This window comes from Rhinopithecus bieti, unplaced genomic scaffold (genome assembly GCF_001698545.2).
Source record: "Rhinopithecus bieti isolate Rb0 unplaced genomic scaffold, ASM169854v2 scaffold_40803, whole genome shotgun sequence".
Classification (NCBI taxonomy): Eukaryota; Metazoa; Chordata; class Mammalia; order Primates; family Cercopithecidae; genus Rhinopithecus; species Rhinopithecus bieti.
In genome coordinates, this window is record NW_016816762.1 from 255,334 (window position 1) to 277,252 (window position 21,919).

At 48.5% G+C, this 21,919-nt stretch overlaps 1 protein-coding gene across 1 annotated transcript in view; it reads right to left on the minus strand.

Annotated features, from left to right (window-relative positions):
- Positions 1 to 7,911: 7,911 nt before the first annotated feature.
- PRDM15 (PR/SET domain 15) overlaps positions 7,912 to 21,919 on the minus strand; it is a 61,252-nt gene continuing 47,244 nt past the window's right edge. Inside the window, 6 exon segments of the mRNA XM_017855194.1 lie at positions 7,912 to 9,478; positions 10,492 to 10,701; positions 12,595 to 12,675; positions 16,971 to 17,146; positions 17,575 to 17,658; positions 18,770 to 18,901. Coding sequence (XP_017710683.1) covers positions 8,999 to 9,478; positions 10,492 to 10,701; positions 12,595 to 12,675; positions 16,971 to 17,146; positions 17,575 to 17,658; positions 18,770 to 18,901 — 1,163 coding nt within the window. The 3' untranslated portion in view covers positions 7,912 to 8,998.

Sequence of the window (21,919 nt, forward strand, 5' to 3'; positions counted from 1 at the left end):
AGGTGAAGGCGGGCAGATCACCTGAGGTCAGAAGTTCGAGACCAGGCTAGCCAACATGGTGAGACCCAGTCTCTACTGAAAATAAACAAATCAGCCGGTGTGGTGGCAGGCGCTTGTAATCCCAGCTACTCGGGAGGCTGAGGCAGGAGAATTGCTTGAATCCAGAAGGTGGAGGTTGCAGTGAGCCAGGATTGTGCCACTGCACTCCAGCTTGGGCAACAGAGTGAGACTCTGTCTCAAAAAAAAAAAAAAAAAAAAAAAAAAAAGGCATGGTTAACATGTAAAGAATAATACCTTGATAGATAAATATACCGTATTTTTTAAAGTTACAGAATGTATTATTTCATTTTATATAACATTCTTGAAATGACAAAATTATAGAGGTAGAGAGCAGATGGTGATTGCCTGAGGCTAGGGAATGGGGGAGGGATGGGAGAGGCTAGAGAATGAGGAGTGATTGGGTGGGAGGGTAAGGACTGAGAGGGATCAGGGAGGCTAGGGAATGAGGGAGCAATGGGTACAACTGCATAGGGGTAACTTGAAGGCATTCCTTCAAGGAAATAGATCAGTTCTGTAACTTGATTGTGGTGGTTCCACTGATTTATACATGGGATAAAATGATATATGGCTGGGCACAGTGGCTCACTCCTGTAACCCCAGCACTCTGGGAGGCCAAAGTGGACAGATCACTCGAACTTAGGCGTTAAAGACGAGGTTGGGCAACATGGCGAAACCCTGTCCATCTACAGAAAATACAAAAATTAGGCAGGTGTGGTGGTGTGTGCTTGTAGTCCCAGCTACTTGGGAGACTGAGGCTGGAGGATCAGTTGAGCCTAGGAGGTGGAGATTGCAGAGAGTTAAGATTGCACCATTGCATTCTACCCTGGGCGACAGAGCAAGACTGTCTCAAAAAAAAAAAAAAAAAAAAATTACATAAAACTACACACACACAAATGAGTGTGTGTAAAAACTGGGGAAATCTGAATGAAGTCTGCAGACCAGTTCAGTGATTGTAGTAGTCATAGTAGTGAACCAGTGTCAGTATCCTGTCTTTGCTAATTGTACTAAAAGTATGTAAATTGCTTCCATTAGAGGAAGCTGGGAAAAGAGTTCATGGGATTTCCCCTGTACTGTGAGTTTGCTGTGAGTCTATTATTATTTCAAAAAAAATTTTTTAATTACTTTGCCTACCATGTCTAATAGCTCTGAAACACAAGGTCTCAACTTTATACTTCTTGATTCCAGTCCAAGAAAACCTAAAATAAAAAATTAAAATATTCAGTCATAAACATATCATATAATGTTTATGATACATAAGCATTATATGATATAAATATGTTCACCTTTTCTAATTCACCCTAGGGACTTTTACTCAGGGCAGACGATTCATGACTCATCCCAAAGTCACTCATCACTTTACAAAATTCAACAGCACTTAAATACTGGACTCTGAGAATTCAAACATTTAGAAAACTAAATTGGCAAAAATAATAAAGTCATATGGCTCAATCGCATCAGATTGAACCACATGCAATAACTAATGTTTGGCAGTTTTTGACCTACAGAAGCAATGATTGTGTATGGTTCAACTATGTTCCTTTTGAAGACTCACAGGCCGTGTCACAGGAGGAACGAGTGCAGGTTTGGGATCAGGCAGGTATAGGCGTAAGATTCTAACCTTGCAAGTTTCCAACAGTGTGGCCTGGAGCAAGTTATCAGACTTCACGACTTTTCTTGTGTGTAAAGTGAGGAGGATAATATGACCCACCTTGTAGTGTCTGGGGTGGTCTTTAGTGCTGTTCAGCAGCGATGTCCAGCCCACACATGGTAGGACCTGTAGGTCCTGGCCCCTGTGGGTGACTGGGCCTCCCCTGTGAGTTGGGAGCAGCTGGGAGGAGTGTCAATTCCAGAGCAGATAATTCTGTTTTAAAGTGAGTTTTTCATACAAGCCATAGACTATGGTCTTGCTGCTGCTCCTAGTTTTTAATTCCAATCTGACAATCCCTGCCATTCATTGAGGGTGTTCGGATCATTTTGTTGAAAGCCATTAATACAGTGGATTTAAATCCCCCATCTTGCTGTATGTTTTCTGTTTGTCCATCTGTTCTTTATTCTCCTTTTCCTCTTTTGCTGCTTGCTTTTGCTTTAATTGAGCATTCCTCATGTATCACCTCTGTTGGCTCATTAGTTATACCTTTGCTCTGTGATAGCTATTGCTTTAGAGTTTCTAGCACCCAATGTTAACTTATTGTAATCCACCTTCAAATGAGTCTACCACTTCACATAGAACATAAGAATCTTACACAGAATACTTCCACTGCCTCTCCTCCTGGCCTCAGTGCTAGTAGTAGTATACATTTTGTTTTATGATTTTGTTTATTTGAGATGAAGTCTCACTCTTTCACCCCGGCTGGAGTACAGTGGGGTGATCTCGGCTCACTGCAACCTCCATCTCCCAGGTTCAAGTGATTCTCCTCTCTCAGCCTCCCGAGTAGCTGAGATTACAGGTGTGCACCACCATACCCGGCTAATTTTTGTATTTTTAATAGAGATGGGGTTTCCCCATGTTGGCTAGGCTGGTCTGGAACTCCTGATCTCAAGTGATCTGCCCACCTCGGCCTCCCAAAGTGCTGGGATTATAGGCATAAGCCACCACACCTGATCATGTCTGGGCTTTTTAGCTGGTTCAAGCAGAAGAGTTAAGTCTAGTTCCTACCCCTTGCAGGTCAGAAGCAGAAATGTTCAGATCAGAGAACTGAATTGCCTGTGTGAGCTCCTCCATACAGTATGAATGGCAGATGCAAGACCCTGGTGAGGGGTGGTGGGGGTGAGAAAGAAGACTGGCTGGCAGGAAGCAGGGCCAGGCCCTACAGACCTGGAGGCTGCAGAAAGGATCTGTGGGTATTCAGAGAGCTCTCAGGATCCAAGGGAGGACGCTAGGCTTGGTGTGTGGGCCATACTGTAGAATGTACACCTTCAAGTCCCTGAGGCCACAGCATGGAGAACAGACTTCCTGGGACAAGACTGGAAGCTGACAGGAAAGTGGAGGTGTCAGCTGGAAACCTGGAGTCGGGGAATAGCGGAGGACATGGTGAAACATGGACGTTTTCTTTCTCCTTTAAGAGATAGGGTCTCACTATGTTGTTCAGGCTGGTCTTGAACTCCTGACCTCAAGCGATTCTCCTGCTTTGGCGTCCAACATGTTAGGATTACAGGTGTGAGGCACCACACCCGGTCTTAAAACCTGGACATTTTTGCAAACACTTGGATGTCAGGGTGGAAAGCAGGGCAAGTCTAGGATGAAGCTGGGCTCTGAGCTTGTGTGTTTAGTGATGACAGGGCTGTTGGCTGAGCATAGGGTCAGTGGGGAAGGGCCAGGTTTGAGGCCGGGCTGGGGGAAGGGCGTGTGAACTCTGGTGGATGTATTGAGCTTGATGATCCTGTGAGACTCGCAGGTAGAGAAGAATCATACGCTTTAATTCACGGAAAAAATGGCAAAACACAAAGGACACATAGGACTCTACTGCGATCCTGCGATCAGCATGCCTCTTCCAGGCGGTTTTAGATAAGCAGCAAGGGCAGTCTCTGGGTTTCTAGAGGCTGTTTCCTACACCATGGAGGCAGGCGCCTCTCTTGCCTTTATTACCTTGCTGTAAGATTTTGTGATTGAAACTCGAGAGAGAAGGAAACAGCTGGTGTTCAGGTCAGGCCCCAAATTGTGATGCAAGTGCAGTGACGTGAAGGAAGTAATGTATGCAGTGGTCTCTTTCCAAGACAAATTGCCTAGAATCGGTTTAGGTCAGCAAACTACAGAAGAAACAGGATACGCTAGGCCCCTGCTTGGATCGTCAGTGCCTGCTTGTCAACCTCCCCTTCCCCTTTCTCCACTCCCCTTCATTGCCCTCACCCAAATCAAAGAAATTTAGTCTAAGATGAAAGTTTACTAGCCTGTAAAATAACTCCTTTTATCTATTCTTATCAGCCTGCCCAGCTACTTAGGTCGTAAGTCAAATGCTTGAAGAGCCCCTGAGCTTACTAGGATTGCAATGCATTGTGGGCTGCAACAAAATGCAGCAGGACAACCCTAAAAAGACACCTAAAACCCCTGTCCAACAACCAATAGGTGATGTGTGGGAAGATTGTGAGCCCATAGAGCTCAACCTATGAGGAACTTGGGGAGGGACCTGCACACTAGGGGATAAATTGCTTGTTGAAACTGCACTGGGTGTGCCTGTCCATCAGACAACCAATCTTGCAAGACCGTCATAAAAGTCTCACTTCTGCTATTCTCCGGGTCCCTGAGTCCGTTCTTTGGGTTTGGTGGACGGGTGAGTTTGTTTCTCACAGATGTGAGTTTCTCACAGAGAAACTGAACGTCTCACTCGGGGAACAGGCTATATTGGCAGGAGTGAAGTCTTGGGTCTGGTCCTCCCTCTACCCAGAGGTGTGCTGGGCAGTGGTGTGTCTCTAGACAGGTGGTTCTACATTCCAGCGAAGGGTGCCTTCCTCACAGTCTCCCTCTTTATAAAACACGTAGAAGGCAAGCCTGTCAGTGGGGAAAGAACAGGCTACTTGGCTCCAAGGCAGTCTGGGTGTGGCTGCCATGCTTCCAGGACACAGAATGTCAGCTGCCTGCACTTGGGAACTCTGGGCTCAGGGGAGTCACATTCTCTGGCTAAGGGAAGGGAAGCTCTCAGCTCCACTGGAAGCAAGGCTCAGATGGGCGGGGAGGCCCCAGCCACCTTTGTCCGGGCAACCCAGGGCCACTTCCAGATGATTTTGATGATTGCGCCGCCATATAGGCAAGGTCATTCATCCCTGTCATGCCAGAACAAGGACCCCTGTGAGGATACACTCAACACCAGTTGTACAGCCTGATGGGGAAGAAGCCAGTGGCCTGCTCTTTTCCCCTCTCTACGGGAGCTGGTGTCTAATGCTTGTGAAAAGGCCATATTCAGACTGTGTCCTTGTTAGTTTTCCACCACATTGCGTGACTCTTAGCGGAGCAAATCATTAGGCGGCAATTTGCACTCCAGAAAGAAACATGGGGGCACTGATGAACGTGCATGCTGACAACATCACCACCGTTTCTCCCTGCAGAGTGTTTTGAAAGGCTGAGTCTGCCTTTGTGTGCAGTGAGAACCACACAGGTCTGGCACACACAAGGACATGCTCACAATTGGCCAAACGTGAAATGAATGAATCCTACTTCCTGGCAGGAGAATTCATTGCTGCCAGATGCTATCTAAAATACAACAAAAATATCCAAGGCGTGGTTCTCATAGGTCAAATCCTCAGAAGACTGGATATGTAAGGTGCTTCCTAACTTTAAAATGACCTAGCAGGCCGAGCACAGTGGCTCACGCCTATAATCCCAGCACTTTGGGAGGCTGAGGTGGGTGGATCATTTGAGGCCAAGACTTCAAAACCAGCCTGGCCAACGTGGTGAAACCCCATCTCTACTAAAAATACAAACGTTAGCCAGGCGTGGTGGTAGGCACTTGTAATCTCAGCTACTTGGGAGACTGAGGCAGGAGAATCACGGGAACCTGGGAGGCGGAGGCTGCAGTGAGCTGAGATCTCACACTGCACTCCAGCCTGGGTGACAGCAAGACACAGTCTCAAAAGAAAAAAAAATTAGAATACATCATTTAATATTTGATCAGAAGATAAGGGGTCATTCCAGACCATCTGCCCAAAGAAGCACCTGCTGAAGTATTCGCCTCTCTAACAGTCGATCTTTTTGGTGCCTGCTCTTTCTCGATCTAAGCTTTACAAAAAAATGCTACATGTACCCTCTTTGTTGCCTTTTCTTTTTTTTGGCAATCCCTGTGAAAGCTTCTGATAACTCAATATCTACAGGAACATTTCAAATAATCCAAACATTTCATGAGTTCTGGACCTGAGAGGAATCAAGATGTGGCTGACAGCAGAAATGTGAGCATTCTCAAAGCATACCAACTACGCCACCTTTCCTAACAGGCAGTGGGAGCAGAAGGCCAGCCATTGAAAACACGGGTCACAGCACCTTTTATTCATCATCATACAAACGGATGTGACACGAAATACACCCAACATCTCCAAACAGTCTTAATGCCTTTCAAAATCCAACGGGAAAGCCCGAGATGCCGCCTCTAGCGGGGAAGCCATGAGCCTTCCGCCTTTGGATGCTGCAAATGGGAATGATAGAGGTACAGGAGGTCTGCCTTCCATGCTGGACCCTCCAGTGCAGTCCCATGCTGGACACAGCGAGGCGGCACTTGGCACAGAACGTTTTCCTGAGAACATGTCACATGCTAGAGCATTGCAGAGGCCTGGGCCCCTTCTCAACCCAGAGACCGGATTCACAGGGAGCAGCTGTACCTGTGGTCTCCCTGCAAGACTCACACCAGCGGATGGTACTCGAGTCCACAGATGCACGGAGCCACGGGTCCAAAAACAAATTCTCGACTGAGATGGGTCCACAGAGCCTGGTGGCCACAATGGCTGGATCTAATGTCTTCCTTTATGAATACATCTGTGCACCCTGGATCAGTTAAAAAACGAAATACTTCCTGTCACAATGATGGACACGCAGAACCACGTACAGCTGAGGACTCTTCTGGCTGGGTGGCACATGGTGGTTGTATTTTGCTATCTAGTTTCTTTTATGCAAATTTGTAGCAGTTGTTTAAGACAACCCACTTTGCCTCAGACAGTGACCCTATTAAGACCACATGTTTACAGAAAACTTGGGAGTTAGATTTTTCTTTAGAGTTCTCACTTATAAGTATGAGGTGTCTGTGTATTGAGATAAGCAGTGGTATATACCACACAATCTAAATTAGGTTCTTTAAAAACATTTGATGCGGTCTTACTCTAGGCACTAAAACAACTTCTTTAAAAAAATAAAATTGTGATTTCCAAGGCCTTTATTTTATAGAGAAGAGGAATTAAAAGATAGATGCTAGTGGGTGGTTCGTCATGAGCCCAAAGCCCGTTGGGAGTGTCTGCGAGGTCATTTGCCCTTCAGATTCTGCAAAGGCAAAAAGAAATCGATACTGATTTTTAAAAATACATCTTAGGAGCCCTGGTCTCCTGCTAATTCCATGGATGCCTGCAGCACTTGTATCTGGAGAATGGAGACAATATCACCCCAAGCCCGAGTTCATTTGATGAAACTATTATGTATAAAACAGTTAATTATATACATAAATAACATAAAATAATTCTCATAAATTAAAAGTCAAATGATCTCCCACTATTCAACTGAGTGGTGAGAGCTGGGCGCGAGTGATGGTGGGTGAGGTGAGGAGGTGAGCCCTGCAGACCCTCCTGCGTGCTGCCTGGGGATGAACTTTCCTTAGTTCACGAAGGCATATATTGCACAAAACAAATTCCAGCCCTATCCTCAAAAGTCTGCTGTTTGGAGTGAAGTGCTGAGAAAGTTGGCGTTTTGAAAAACACAACCATCCTTTTGCTCTGCTGGCAACATCAGGACTGCTCTTCATCAATTACTCAGCCATGCCAGTGTTTCCTCAAGATGGACTCCCAGTGGGTACAGGATCTGGGATAACTGGCAAAGCAGGACATATTAAGGCAGGCTTGTCCTCTCACTGTGGCCAGTGTTCAACAGAGTACCAGGAAAGTTAAGAGCACACTTCTCCCCACACCTCTCAAGTGTTTGCTGTAGTGGGCAGGAGGGCTGGGTGCCTCCCCCAACCCTGGCCCCTGCCCCGAAACTGGTACACAGACGTGACAACACGTGTCCCCGCACACACAGACCTGGCTGTTAACCGCACATTCAGTTTTAGGGGCAATTAATGCTTCTATTAGTGAACTAGCCTCTCTGCTTTCATTACCACCTGGCAGGAAATAGCATTTTCTCTGTGGTTCTGAAATACCCACTCTTTTCCACTGTAAAGAGCCAAACTCATTCAATATTTTTATAGAATATTGGTCATGAAATACACCAACCTTTGGGATTGAAGTTTAAACAGAAGGAAAATATGAATTTCCCCCCATTTCTTCCACTCGGGATACTGGCTGCGCTTCAGCCAGAATGGACACATTTGGATTGCAGAGAATCCTGAGACAACCCGGAGGAGCCGCTGGCGGCCGCAGGGAGGCTCACTCCTCACAGCCGCACAACCCTCTGCATCTGGGCAGCTGTGAAGGGTGGACAGGGACCGATGGTCCTACAGTGCACACGACTTTATCATGTTAACATAAAACTAAAACATAATATTGGCCATAACAGCCTTGAACACATAATGTATGTTTGAAATAAAGTTAAAAAAAGGAAAAAAACTCTATTGGGAATTGATTCACGGATATGACTAAGATGCCTTTTGAGCTGCAGTCAGTGACCTCACGTGACCCCTTATCCATGATGACCTTGATGATCTCCAAGGTTGCAGGATCACATGCGGCTCAGCATACCTCACATGTTTCAGCCCATAGTTGTATAAGAACCAACTCAACTCCTAGTTCAAAGAGAATAAACGTTACTTTAACTTCTATCTGCTCGCTTGCAAAAAAAAATCCAGAAGCGAGGAGAAAATATTCCCTGCTGCCACCTGTGAATACCGTCTGTGTTCTCAGACAGGAACCAAGCTCTAAAAGAAAGAAGAAAATGGACCATTTGTGTTCCTAATAACTTATCTCCTGCCTCTTACGATCCTGCTTCTCTCTCAGCTTCACTTTCCTGAACCCTGTCAGGTGAACACTGCTTCTGTAAGGGGAGGCAGATGGGGCCCCGGCCCAGGACTTACTGCCTTGGTAAGGCATAGTGTGGAACCCCATCCAGTTTAAAACTCTTGCCTGCCAGAGGTCACTTCTAGATTTAAGCTGACAGACTGTAATGGTTGCTGGCGGGGGATCTGGAGATACTCTGCAAAGCTAAGTCAACCTTACATTGCAATGTATGACTTTTTGTTGTTTGGTGTCCAGCAAACAAATCTAAACAAATCCCAAACATCCCTCTGCAGTTCTTGTCCCGAGTTGCCTGGAACGCAGCTCAGTAGCTGTACATCTGCTGCTGCTGCTCCGCCTGCACCTGGGGCTGGGCCGCCTGCTGTGGGGGTGCCTGTGGCTGCGGGGGTGGCAGGACGTCAGTCTGGGGCACTGCCCGCCACGTAAGCGGATGCTGGTCACTGAGCTGGCTCCCCAGCGGCGTGATGGAGTTGACCAGGGTGGTCAGATTGATGAAGTGGGCCACAGACTGTGGGTTTGAGGCTTCTGGCTGGGGGTGGATCTGGACATCATTTTGGCGGTTGTGCAACATGGCCGAGCCGCTGACGGTATCAAAGGTCACGGTCAGGATTGAGTTGTCCAGCTGTAACTGGCGTTCGGGGGTGGTAAGGTGTCCCACGGCCACCGGTTGGAGATTGGTAAACTGAGTCCCAGCTGCAGTGGTGATGGGGGTCACGGTGATGTTGGTCAAGCCAACTGAGCTCGACGGTGTGGTCACGTTTGGGTCACCCAGGGTCACCACTACCTGGAAGATTCACACACAACAAAAATCGGTTCATTTTTGCAAAATAGGGAACGCAAGGACCTCCCCAGGATGCGCTCTGTGTTACCCTGCCAGAATAACCACACGCCGCACCCCGGGAACAAGAAGCACGACATTCTTTCGTGAAAGAGGAAACGGAGTCAATTTTGTTCTGGAAAAATTCCAGCGTAAAGGAAAAACAAGAAACAGACACAATCATGAAGGCAATGAGAAGGAACTAAGAAACATTAACTTCACTGGCTAGAAAAAAAAAGAAAAAAGTAAGCATGAAAAAGAGAAAACAGATGCTTCCTTTTCTATTCATTCCTCCGAAGTGCCCTGCTGTTGGTAAATGAAAATCCCACCACAAAGCCACAAAGAGCAATAAAAGTATTTGCAGTACCAATCGCTAATAAGAGAAAGCATTCTCTTTCATGGAGAGGGATGAAAGGCCAAATAAATGGAGAACTTTTGCAATCAAGATTACCATCCCCCAGATCGAGAGAGACGTGCAGTATTAAACACAGACTGATCAAACACTCAGAGGCTTCAAAAGCAAAAGTGACGAAGGCTGAGCAACATAGAAGGTTCCAGTCAAGACAGTGGGATTGTGGGATTGCCTTCACCTTCCAGATCAAGGGATCCTTGCTCTCCAGCTAGTCAGCAAATGCACAGGGCTGAGCTTTCATCATAAGGGGACTTGGGGAGGCCATCTGTGATCTCCCCAAACTGCAAAGAGCCCACCTAATTCCCACCCGGGCAGGGATATCCCTCTTCAACATGCTAGAATGGCTGTTGCTGCTAACAATGACAAGCAGGATTTGTAGGTCAGAACTCAGAAATGCTTACATGAAACATGCTTAAGTGAAAAATAGGATATGTCTGCTGCCTTCAACCACACGAAGTCCACATGTACACTGTGTATAGTAAAAAGAGATGGAGTCACACACACACAGGGCTCTCATGCTGAGGGAAAGTGACCGGCACCTAATCAGGAGATAAAGCAGCAGACTGACCTGCTGAATGCTCTGTACTGCAGAATTGGTCTCATCGCCTACGCTGCCTGTGAATTCGGTCTCTTTCTCTGAGTATTCGCTGAAGGTGGCGTCCTCGGGCACCGGAGCGCCCGCCTCCTCTTCTGGCTTCTGCTTTCTCTTGTGACTTCGCTTGGCAGCTTTCCCGTGCTTCCCTTCGGCCAAATCCTCCTGCTCCAGAGTCAGCTCAGGCTGCAGGAAAATCAGTTTCAGCCAAGAACCAGGTTAGTCGGTCACATCATGCAGCAGCCAGGACAGCCCCAGCACTGCCCTGGACATACTCTCGAATCAGTGGGGAGGCTCGTGGGCCACCGAGCTGCCACAGGAAACAGTGACCACAGCTGGGTCTTGTATTTCTAAGGATCGGGGCAAGTTCCTTTAGTTGCAGATTAAAAAAAAAAAAAAAATGAGTCATATATATATAAAATATAATAAAAGATATATATAAAATATATATAAAATATATAAATAGTCCACGAATAGTGTGAAGAGAGGGAAGTATAGTATATAAAAAAAAAAATATAGGTGTATCAGTAGGAAGAGGAGCAAGTATAGTAGTCCACATAAAGTTGTTTTTGGTAGAGAGACTCGGCTCTGACACGTAAAGCGTAGCGCCTAGTCGCGACTGTCTACCCTGACCTGCACTGATCTGCGGTCGCCCCGTCGGCGCGCCAAGTGCAGCATATACCGCCGTGCCCGGCAACAAGTCATATTTTTACAAGTTGTATTTTATGCTAAAATGTAAACACTTTTTAGAAACCTTTTAAGCCACTGGGTAAAGGGGAATGTTTCCACCCGGGTGAGCTCCTAGAACAAGGCTAAAAATGCTTTCAAATCAGGGCTCTCTTCCCCAAGGCTGTAACAAACCCACTGTAAAAAAAAAAAAAATTAAAATAGATTTGCCCACAAAAAACTGCAGGGGAAAGGAACCAAGGGCCCAGCTGCAGTGATGATCCCAGTGGATCCCCTCCCTGCACACTTCCCTGCAAGTGTCCAGGGCGCTGCTGGGCTGTGACCACATCTTCTGAACCAGGCCGGCTCTGCAGCCAGACTCGCTCAGGCTCACAGAGGCTGTGGGGCAGTGGTGGCTGGTGAGTGGTCGGTCACCTGCCACTCCTCTCGGGCTTCCTGTACTGTTCCACACGACCTGATCCTAACCCAGTGGCAGACAGACCCAGTGTGGGCCTACATCGTGGTCACAGTGGGCGTGGTCATAGTGGGACGTCCCTTCCCTCCATGCCTGTGACTTGCCAAGGGTAGAAATGGCCTGTGGGTTCTGGGGCTGAGGCTGGAGCTTCCACACGTCACTCAGCCGGACCCAACCCCCTTCATGAAGACTATATTCTAAAGTGCTATTTCAGAACAAGAGGCATACATGTGATCTTAGATCACTGAGAGCATGACATTCTCTGAAATGAATTTTTGCTGACTAAAAATTTAGTATTAACTAAAAGTTTCTTTAAAAACTAAGTTCATCTAATCGATACGTTTAAGCTTATTTTGCTTAGAACAATTTAATCATTGTTCCTTTTTTTGTGTGAGACAGTCTCGCTCTGTCGCCTAGGCTGGAGTGCAGTGGCACAATCTCAGCTCACTGCAACCTCTGCCCCCTGGGTTCAAGCAATTTTCCTGCCTCAGCCTCCTGAGTAGCTGGGATTACAGGCATGCACTACCACGTTTAGCTAATTTTTGTATATTTAGTAGAGACAGGGTTTTTCCATGTTGGCCAGGCTGGTCTTGAACTCCTGACCTCAAGTGATGTGCCTGCTTTGGCCTCCCAAATTGCTAGGATTATAGGCGTGAGCCACTGTGCCCAGCCAATTGTTCTACTTTCTTATTTTCTGGAAAACATCTGTTTTCCAAGGTGAGATACACCAGTATTCAACAAACTGAGGTCACAGAAACTACAGAAACGAGGAGATGATCTAAGGTTCTGAGGGGAAGAGAAGCCAAGAAAACAGGTGACCCCAGTCACAGGCTTGCCCAGAGTTGCTCCCTCCTGGCCTGTCCAAGCCCCTCAGGTCCCTTCTGTAGGTGTCCACTTACCCCAATGTTTCTGAGCCCCTGGAGCCCTGTGCCACTCACCTGGACAATGCCGATAGAGGAGGCATCGATCGTGGTGGTCTCCGGGAGGTGATCTAGGTCATCGATCCTCACCGCGAGCACCTATGAGGGGCACAGGGCATGAGCTGGGGGTCAGGGGGCTGCTGATGCAGGCAGGAACCCAGAAGCCACACACGCCTCAGGACCATCTGCACTACTCCTGCCCTTCCCTCCCAGGCATCCCCCACACTTCCCAGTCTCCTCTGTTCAGTTCTGACTTCAAAACTGTCCAGAAGCCCAGGGCTCATCCTCCCCCCTTATTTCACGCTCCCACAATGCTCTTGCCCCTGTATCATCTCACGTCCACTCCCTCGGGGAGGGGGGGAGACTGTGTCCTCCCTTTTTGGCCCCGCACCAAAGGGGTGAGGTTTCAGTGGTGCTTCTGTTATTCCAAGGAAGACCACAACGAGGTAAGATATGGTAGAGTAAACCTGTTCTATGAGGAATCACCAAAAATGAGACATTTGTGCCTTACACATCGTACTTTTTGGTTGAATCCATACACAAGTGCTTTCATTTGTTGGTTTTGTGATGAAGTGATGCCCTGCCCCTACCTTGCCTCCGATGGCCACACTGAACAGGGTCCTCAGTACACCCCGTGTGCCCACAGGGCCCCTCCCACCAGCTCAGTGCATATTGCCCAAAAGTAGGTGACCTTCACTGCTCACACCCTGCTACAGCAGTTGTGTTTGTTCTTGTGATGACCTAATTAGACCATAAGACAATGGAAAACAAGTACAGAGACAGCTGAACATGCGGGGAAGGTGTGATAAAGGGGAGGGGCTAAAAAATAAAATTAGCAAGAGCCTGCCTGTAAGAATGCTTCACCTAAACAGCTTTTCAAACATCTTTAAATTTCTGATCAACTAAAGAAAGTTAAAAATGGAAAAGCAGAGTATGCTTTGTGGATGTACCTCATTTAAAAAAGAAGAGAAGTGCATCGTTAAATTTACATTCCATGACTAGGTCTGGGCCCCTTCTTGGAAGAGACAGCAAACAAAGGCTGGTCAGTAAGTGTTTTAAGTTAACAAATCCTGCAATGGCTTTGAAGACTCCAGTGTAACTCATTGACACTGAACACAGATCTATACTGTGACACTCACAAAGGACCCTGAGCAAAAGCAACCAGACTGCTGTGGATGCACTCTCCACTCTCACCACCATCATTACCACCTCTATCAGTATCATCACCATCAACATCGTCACCACCACCATCACCACCACCACAACCACCTCCATCACCAACACCATCACCACCTCCTCCATCACGATCATTGCCCTCATCACCACCAACATTGTCACCATCACCATCACTACAACCATGTGGCAACACCAATACCACCTCCATCACCAACACCATCACCACTTCATCACAATCATTACCCTCATCACCAACACTCACCATCACCATCAGTACCACTACCACCATGTGGCATCACCATCACCATTATTATCTCCCCCACCATTACCACCATCTCCTCCACCATCACCAACACCACCATCACCACCATAGCTCATAGAAGAGGAAAGCCGTAGCTTGGAGTCACAAAATGGTACCCTAAAACGTTGCAAATCTCTGTAAGTAGTTATGCCTGTTTAACTAATCCAACAGTTAAACTATAACTAGTTTAACTTAACTAGTTAGTCTGACTCCAATGAACACCTTCCTCCTCCTGAATCTGTGGCATCACCAATGGGTACAGGCTCGGGGGACCCCTGTTGTCCCAGTCTCAGACAGCCAGGCCTCACTGCAGCAAACACACAGCTACACAAAGCCGACCCGAGTCCCCTTCCTTCCCCTCACACTGCTCTCTGGGGGTATCTCTTCCATATCCTCTATTCTAGTAATCACTTTGCCTCTCTGTCAACTTCTCATTTTTCTTTGTTTCCTACCCAGACCGTAAAGTCCAGGAGGGCAGGGATGGCCCCTGGCTGGCTGGCCCATCACATCACTGGTAGGCATTTGAGTTAACGTAGAGGGAAACAAGTGTGAGATGATGAAAAGGAATGACACAGAGGGCATGGGATAAAAGGCTGGAGAAACAAATTGGTTCGAGAACAAAGACAAAATCCCCCCGCACCACCTTCCCTGGGTCTGGAAGGCTTTCCTCGAGTCACTTGGTTCTGTCTGGGTTGGGCTTGAGGGGAGTGGGGATAGGTAACAGCCCAGCTGAAGGGAGCAGAACACAGAAGGTGAACGTGCAGTCGGGCCACCTTAGGAAGTGGTTTAATCCTGGTGAGAGGACTCTGCCTGACAGTGTGTGTGGGAGACGCCTTTATCAGTAAGGCCTCTCCACCCAGCTATGCACATCAAAACTCCGGTGTGCAAAAGTGATGTGCACACTCTTATCAATACGCTGAAGTCTATAAACCCACACAGTCGTGGAGAGGAACCGCTCAAACGCCAGCCTTGCTCACGGGCTGCTGCCTGGGCTGTAGGGCCTGCCGTGCCCTGCCCCGCCCCTGGGGCACCAAGGTGGTCCTGGCGCTTTGGGTTCCTGCTCCCCCGACTCTGTCTTTCTAGGAAAAACACCAGCTGGCCACTACATGAAAAGGGAAGCAATGGAACTCAGGGGAATCCAAGCTCCCGTTGAGCAGGGCACAAGGCAGAGTATGCAGGCACGGTCCCCTGGCTTCCCGGACCGGAGAGCAGGCTGAGTCCCTGCACCGCCCTGGGAGCCTGATCAGGCTGTGGAGGAACAGGAACACAGCGATGTCCTGGATCACCCCCAAACTAAGGAGCCGACGGACTGACGCTTGAAGCAGACGGCGCTTTCCCAATTCCAAAAGGAAGCCACTTTCATTAAAGGGGATTGGAAAATGTAGAGAAACGTGAAGACAAGAAACTACCCATAACTTCCAGAACACGAGAAAAATCACCGTGGGATGTTTTGCTCCCTCCTTTACCTGTCTCATTTATGTGAGTATTACACATACAATGTGTGTGACGCATATTGTATATACACACATTATGTATGTGCAAAACATATACTGCTCTTTCACGTATGTAACGAGCCTTTCACAATTTCGGATCCGTGTAAGCATGTGTGTGCAGGCAAACACTGCTGAACTATCACTAATTGAACCACATTCCTATTGCAGGATGTCGAGGGGTTGGAATAATCATTTATTAAACACTCGAGAAATACTGTGATGCTGCCTTCAACAAAAACATCCAACGGTGAGGGGAGCAACTCGTGCCAGCCGGCCAGTGTGGTCACTCTGAATCTAAAACCTCCTCACCCCTCGACAGGCAAAGGATGCTGTCCTCTGCCGCTACCGTTTGTGTTTCTGCGATGCGCGGTGAGCTGAAAGCCTTTCCATGTGTTTTTCACCATGGCTGTTCTTCCTGCGTGAGCTCCCTTCTCCATGTACACCCTGAGTGCGCCTTGCATGTTTCTCAGCCACTGCATGTTATCGCTAATTTTAACAGGCTCTATCTGTCTATGCAGATTTATTATTATTATTATTTTTGAGACTGAGTCTCGCTCTGTCGCCCAGGCTGGAGTGCAGTGGTGCAATCTCAGCTCACTGCAACCTCCGCCTCACAGGTTGAAGCGATTCTCCTGCCTCAGCCTCCCGAGTAGCTGGGACTACAGGCTCCGGCCACCATGCCCAGCTAATTCTTGTATTTTTAGTAGAGACGGGGTTTCACCATGTTGGCCAGGCTGGTCTCGATCTCTTGACCTCATGATTCACTTGCCTTGGCCTCCCAAAGTGCTGGGATTACAGGCGTGAGCCACTGCACCCGGCCCAGATTTTTTTTCCTTTGGCCTGTATTTGTTCTAAGTGCCTATGGAGTCAAACCTGTGTTCACAACTCCTTTTGCTGCTGTTACGCTAAGAGTCTACTCCTTTCCGTGACGTGACAACCAAGTTTTCCCCTGGTTTTGTTTTTCAGGGTACTCCTCCTTAAAGCACATTTAATTATGGAACATCCCGGCCCTTCCTGTGGAGCAGGCTTTCAGGGCAGTTGGGCTCTGCCTGCCCCCCCCCCCATCCTCACTGTCATATTCGGCCCCAACACCACATTGGGCCCCCATTTTGCACATTTAGTTCTGTAAGTGGGACGAACTGGGGGAGTGGCAGGGCTGTGCTTCCATCTTACCATAATTTCAGGGAGGATGTAATTTATAACCTTAGCAAAGGTCCGCCTGAGGCTCTCCTAACCTCTCCCAGGCACTCACTAAGTGCCTCCTATGTGGTGGCAGGCAGTGTCAGTCACAGAGGCACCTAAGACTCAGGCCCCGCCTCCAGTACTTGGGGGTCTGCAGAGGGAGGTGGGCCATGTGCCAGCGTGGGGGTGTCCAGTGCATGGCCCGCTGGTGGGGCAGGGAGGGGGCACAGCCACCAGCTTACCTCAGGGTGCTTGCGCCGCATGTGTCTGCTCATGGAGGCCCTGGTGGACACCTTTGTCCCACACAGCTGGCAGCTCTGCGCCTCCACCTTGTCGTGTGTGAGCTGAACGTGCTTCTGCAGCATGTATTCGGTCACGTACTTCTTGTCGCACACGGAGCACGTCCACTGCTTGCCCACTTTTCACACACGCAGACACACATGCACGTGGGAAGGAAGACACACGCAGGTCACCAGTGTAGCCATCCCAATGACCCTGGCCTGCTGCACGAGGCAAGAAGCCTGTCATGCCCTGCCCATCCTGAGAGGGCCGGTGCCGGTCCCTGAGCACACGTGAGCACAGAGCCTCTGTCCCTTGGGGAGCACCGCCAGCAGCAGCTGCATCACTACACCAATATGAGAAAGTTCAAGAAGCGAACCGATACTTGACAGCCGTGGCGGGCTGATCTTTAGAGGCCAAGGGGCCACCATGAAGCCAAGACACCACTAAATGTTCTGGAACCATCTAGATAATAAAACAGTCGTTTCCACCTCCGCAGGTGCTCAGACAGCCCCAGCAGCCTGCCGTGTGCAGCCCCGAAGGCTTCTTCAGGCTGCGCCTACTTACCTGTGTGGATGAGCTTGTGGGTCTCCATCGTGTTCCTCTCGCTGAATGTCTTCCCACACAATTCACACATGAAATCTTTAATCCCTGCAGAGAATGGCGCACATAACTTCCTATGTTTAATGAGTGTTAAGTCCACATCAGAGCATGTCTTCTCCCTGACATGTTCTAGGAACTACAGAACCTTCAGGAGAAGGTGAATTGCAAGAAAACAATAGACAATGAACGTTCATCTCCAGCCTCAGCCGGCAAAGTGTGGCTTGGAAAGTTTATGCTTCCATGGTGACATTTCGTATCAAAAAAATCATGAGATGTGGGAAAGGCTGTCTGAGAACACAGAGAGTGGAACCCACAGAGGAAAATGATGGGAATTTGTTTAAAGCATTAATGTATCCACACCTCCCTTAGTCCACGAAGCTCTTAGGCAGCATATGTGATAGGACAACGAGAGAGAAAACAGCAACAGAAATCAGGACCAATGGCAAGGAGGGCACAGATGCGCCAAGCATGAGACAACAGAACTGCCGTGCTCAGACAAAATAAATGTGATTCTTCAAAACTTGACTAATTCAAATGAGAGCTGATGCCGGGCACAGTGGCTCATGCCTGTGATCCCAGCACTTTGGGAGGCCAAAGGAAGATCGCTTGAGTCCAGGAGTTCAAGACCAGCCTGGGCAACATGGCAAGACCCCGTCTCTACAAAAATAAAATAATGAGCTGGGCATGGTGGTATGCGCCATGCAAGGGATGCCTTGCTCTCTTCTGGATGCACCATGGCTTGGCCATTGCCCTACTGAGGCTATGTCTGACCTTCCGGCACCTTCCCTAACACAAAAGATGACAAGCAACCTTGCACGCACATCCCTGGCCCTTGTCTGGTCGCTATTTCTTGTGCACATTCCTGTGGGGGAAACAGCTGAATGGGAGGGACATTTAAGGACTGACCAGTCTCCCAATGCTCGAGGTGAGCTGTGCAGCATGCACTGCGGTTGACAAGGCCTCTGTGGGGTGGCGGGGGGGGGACCTTTTGCGACACACAGCCGCTCACCATGGCCCCAGGAAGCTCCCTTGGGGAACCAGGCACTCACTGGGAGTCACAAAAAGGAAGGGTCTTGAGGTGTCTCTCTTCCCCCCACGGCCCACCTGCTTCCCTATGCAGTGAGCACCGTGGCTGGTGCGGCCCGGGCCTCGGACTCACCCGTGTGCCGCTTGCAGTGCTTCAGCATGTTGACCTTCTGCGCAAACCTGCGGTGACACTCCTTGCACTCGTACTCCTTGATGCCCTTGTGCAGCTTCATGTGGTGGCGCAGTGCGTGCTTGGTCTTCATGCCTTCAAGAACACAGCGAGTCAGAGGCAGCCACACCCCCATGCAGCCCACCTGGGGGTCCATGCCCGAGACCTTGGGGCAGGCACAGACATCAGCAGTACCGTGCAGTACCGGTGAGGGCGTGGGCCGGCCCCTGAGGATCCCGGTCAGTCCACCAGCAGTGAGACGTGGGAAGTGACTGTGCCCAGAGGCCGGGAGAGACTGAGACATCAGGTGCACTCACTCCTGCCAGGGCCTGGCTGAGCCCCGAAAAGGTGAGCAACACCAGGGGCTGTGGGTAAACTTCCCTGCGTGCCCATGGCAACCCAGCAGGAGAATTTGGTGAGATAGATTAATACAAGTATGACTAAAGGTTCTCTTCAACCTTGATAATATGAGTGATTAGGATTCAGACACTAGATGCTTTCAAGAGTGGTTTTCAATCTACCTTTAATTTAAGAAGCCAATCTAAGAAGGTAAAATACTCCAAAGCCTCACTTATGCAGCCAGTGAAGAGACGATGGCCCTGGCATAGGGGCTGAGTCAGAGGGCGCAGGGCGCTGGCAAGGACAGCACTGTACAAAGCTCTCCACAGGGGACATGGGCAAGGGAGGCCTGGTACACCTGCCCGGGCGGCTGACACGCACCAGGGCACAGGGAGACCCGGCCCAGAGGCAGCCTCCCCCACCCCAAGGAGGAGCCTTCACTGTGCCTGCCCAGGGCAGTGGGCAGCCTGCATTCCCAGGCCACCATGTTCCCTCCACATTTGGGGAAGAACTACGGAGCCTGAACACAGCTCTGTCATAAGCTGGTGAATGGTTCTCCTCCGATTCCACCCTCACCAGATGCAGGGGTGACTGTCCACCAGCTCCTGCGAGGCCGGGCCAGAAGACCTCCCTGGCTAAGAAAACTGCGTGGCTGGGCCAGCAGGGGGCGCAAACGCCCCACGATGAAGTCGTGCCGCCAGCACACACAGCTGCAGGGCTCCTGCCTTCGGGTGGGGACAGCATCTGCATGCCTATTACCAATGACCGAAGAGTGATTGCACCTGAAAAAGTTACTTTTCATCTTTTTTTGATTAAAAAAAAGTGCCGGTCATTGCTGACTTGCCCAGACCCCAGCACCTCCCTCTTCGTCTTCTGAAATGAACATATTCCAAATTTCAAAACTAAAACACAGTCATAGAAAAACCAGAAATACAGAAGAGATGGCATCTCCATCTTCTGATCTCCCCACCACAGCCAGCGTTGGTGACAGTAATGTTTTTCCTTCCATTTAACAAAGAAAATCTGCCAACAGTTTCAAAATAAACACAAGTGCCACGCAGAGAGTGAAGCTTGCTCTATTGGGATTGTGATTCAATCCGTTTACAAATTACCGTGGGGAAAATTGACGTTTTTTAAATACTTAAAATTTCCAAACCCAAACAGGGCATGCCTTTTGTATAGCTTTCAACACCTGGTGTCATATTCTCACCGGCCACACTAAGTTCTTGCGGATCATTCCTGAGTATTTCAAGGCCCATGATGTGATTCTGAACATGTTTTCCTCCACACATGCAGAAAACCTACTGGCTGGGCCCCTGCCCCTGCCTGCTGGTGACAGGCTCTCACGACTTCTAACAGCCTCCCACTTGGTCCCCAACACTAAGTCCCTGGTCAGGGTTAGAGTTTCTAGAAAAAAAAAATGTAATAATATGCGACACTGTTTCTAGGAACACTAATAATAAATGACTATAAAAAGACAACCAGAAACTTTATAAATAAAGGATCTGGTTTTATGAATCCACATGGTAGAATTGTACCAAGGATTTGAAAAATAAAATCAGGTAATATTTAGATGTTCTGATATAAAAAGATCTCCAAGATGTATTTTCAAGTAAAAAAAAACAAAGTATCAAAAAAATAAGCACAAGCATGTGCTGGTATGTACTAGCAACTGTTACATGACAGCAAGATGACAAGACTGAAATTTGATATTATGTAAAGTAAATCTGGCAACTAATGTATTAATGCCAGCATCTTATTTCAACTATTCAGAATTCATTTTAAAAAACCATGCAACTAAATAACACATTTCAAATACTAAAATCTCTACAACATTATAAAATGTGGCTTTATCCCACACCCCTCACCTCCCAGGGCACCTGGTGGCATTTGGGGACCTGCAGGGCACCCAGTTGTGGCTCCTCTCTGCCTGCCTAAGAGGCCTGGCCCTGAATAAGCCCCCATCTCTGGCCCTCCTGTCTCTACACGCTACTCAGGACCCCTCCAGCCAGGCTCACCACAGTGTCTTAAACATTTTACTACTTAGGGGCATTGGGGAGGAAAGGGAAGCAGAGGTGGTGAAAGGGGCTGGGAGCTTAAGGCAGACGGGGAGAAAGAGCAAGCCAGCCTCTCACTAAGGCAGGCAGACACTGCTACCAACATTCCGTTCAGAGAAACCACTGCAGTGGCTCTGCGAGGACTGGCTGGGATTTGAGGGGAGAGTAACGCCACCTTCCAGACCTGTCTGTATTGTTTAAAAAATACGTCTTGGTGAGGTGCATTCGCTGCTTTTTCAATAACCACCCACGTGCTGCCCTTGCGCAAAGTTACCCTGGAGGAGGGGCAAGAGCCTGCGCTGGCCTCTGAGGCGAGGAACTGAGGGCCAGGAAGTGGGGAAAGGAACTATCCCCCTTCTGGCCTTTTCTGCAGGCAGTTCTTTTAGACTTTGACATGCAGTGTTATTCTACCGGTGCTTATAGGGGTCATCCGGTGAGTGCAGTTCATTGAGCTGTGTTTCCTTCACACTGTCACCATGACAGCATGAGCAAGGTCGCTTGACACAGCCCAAGACAGACCTGCTGCTCCAAAACTTGTAGGAAGTTGTTTTTCAAAACAAACAGGAATGGGTTACAATTATGATGTGTACTGGAATCATATTTCTATTTTGCTAATTTGAGACATTGTATTACTAGGTTTGTTATTAATGAATGTTCTGTCGTTACAATGAAGATTCCTCGGCCGTGGTGAATTCCTTCTCTCACCACACAGCCAATT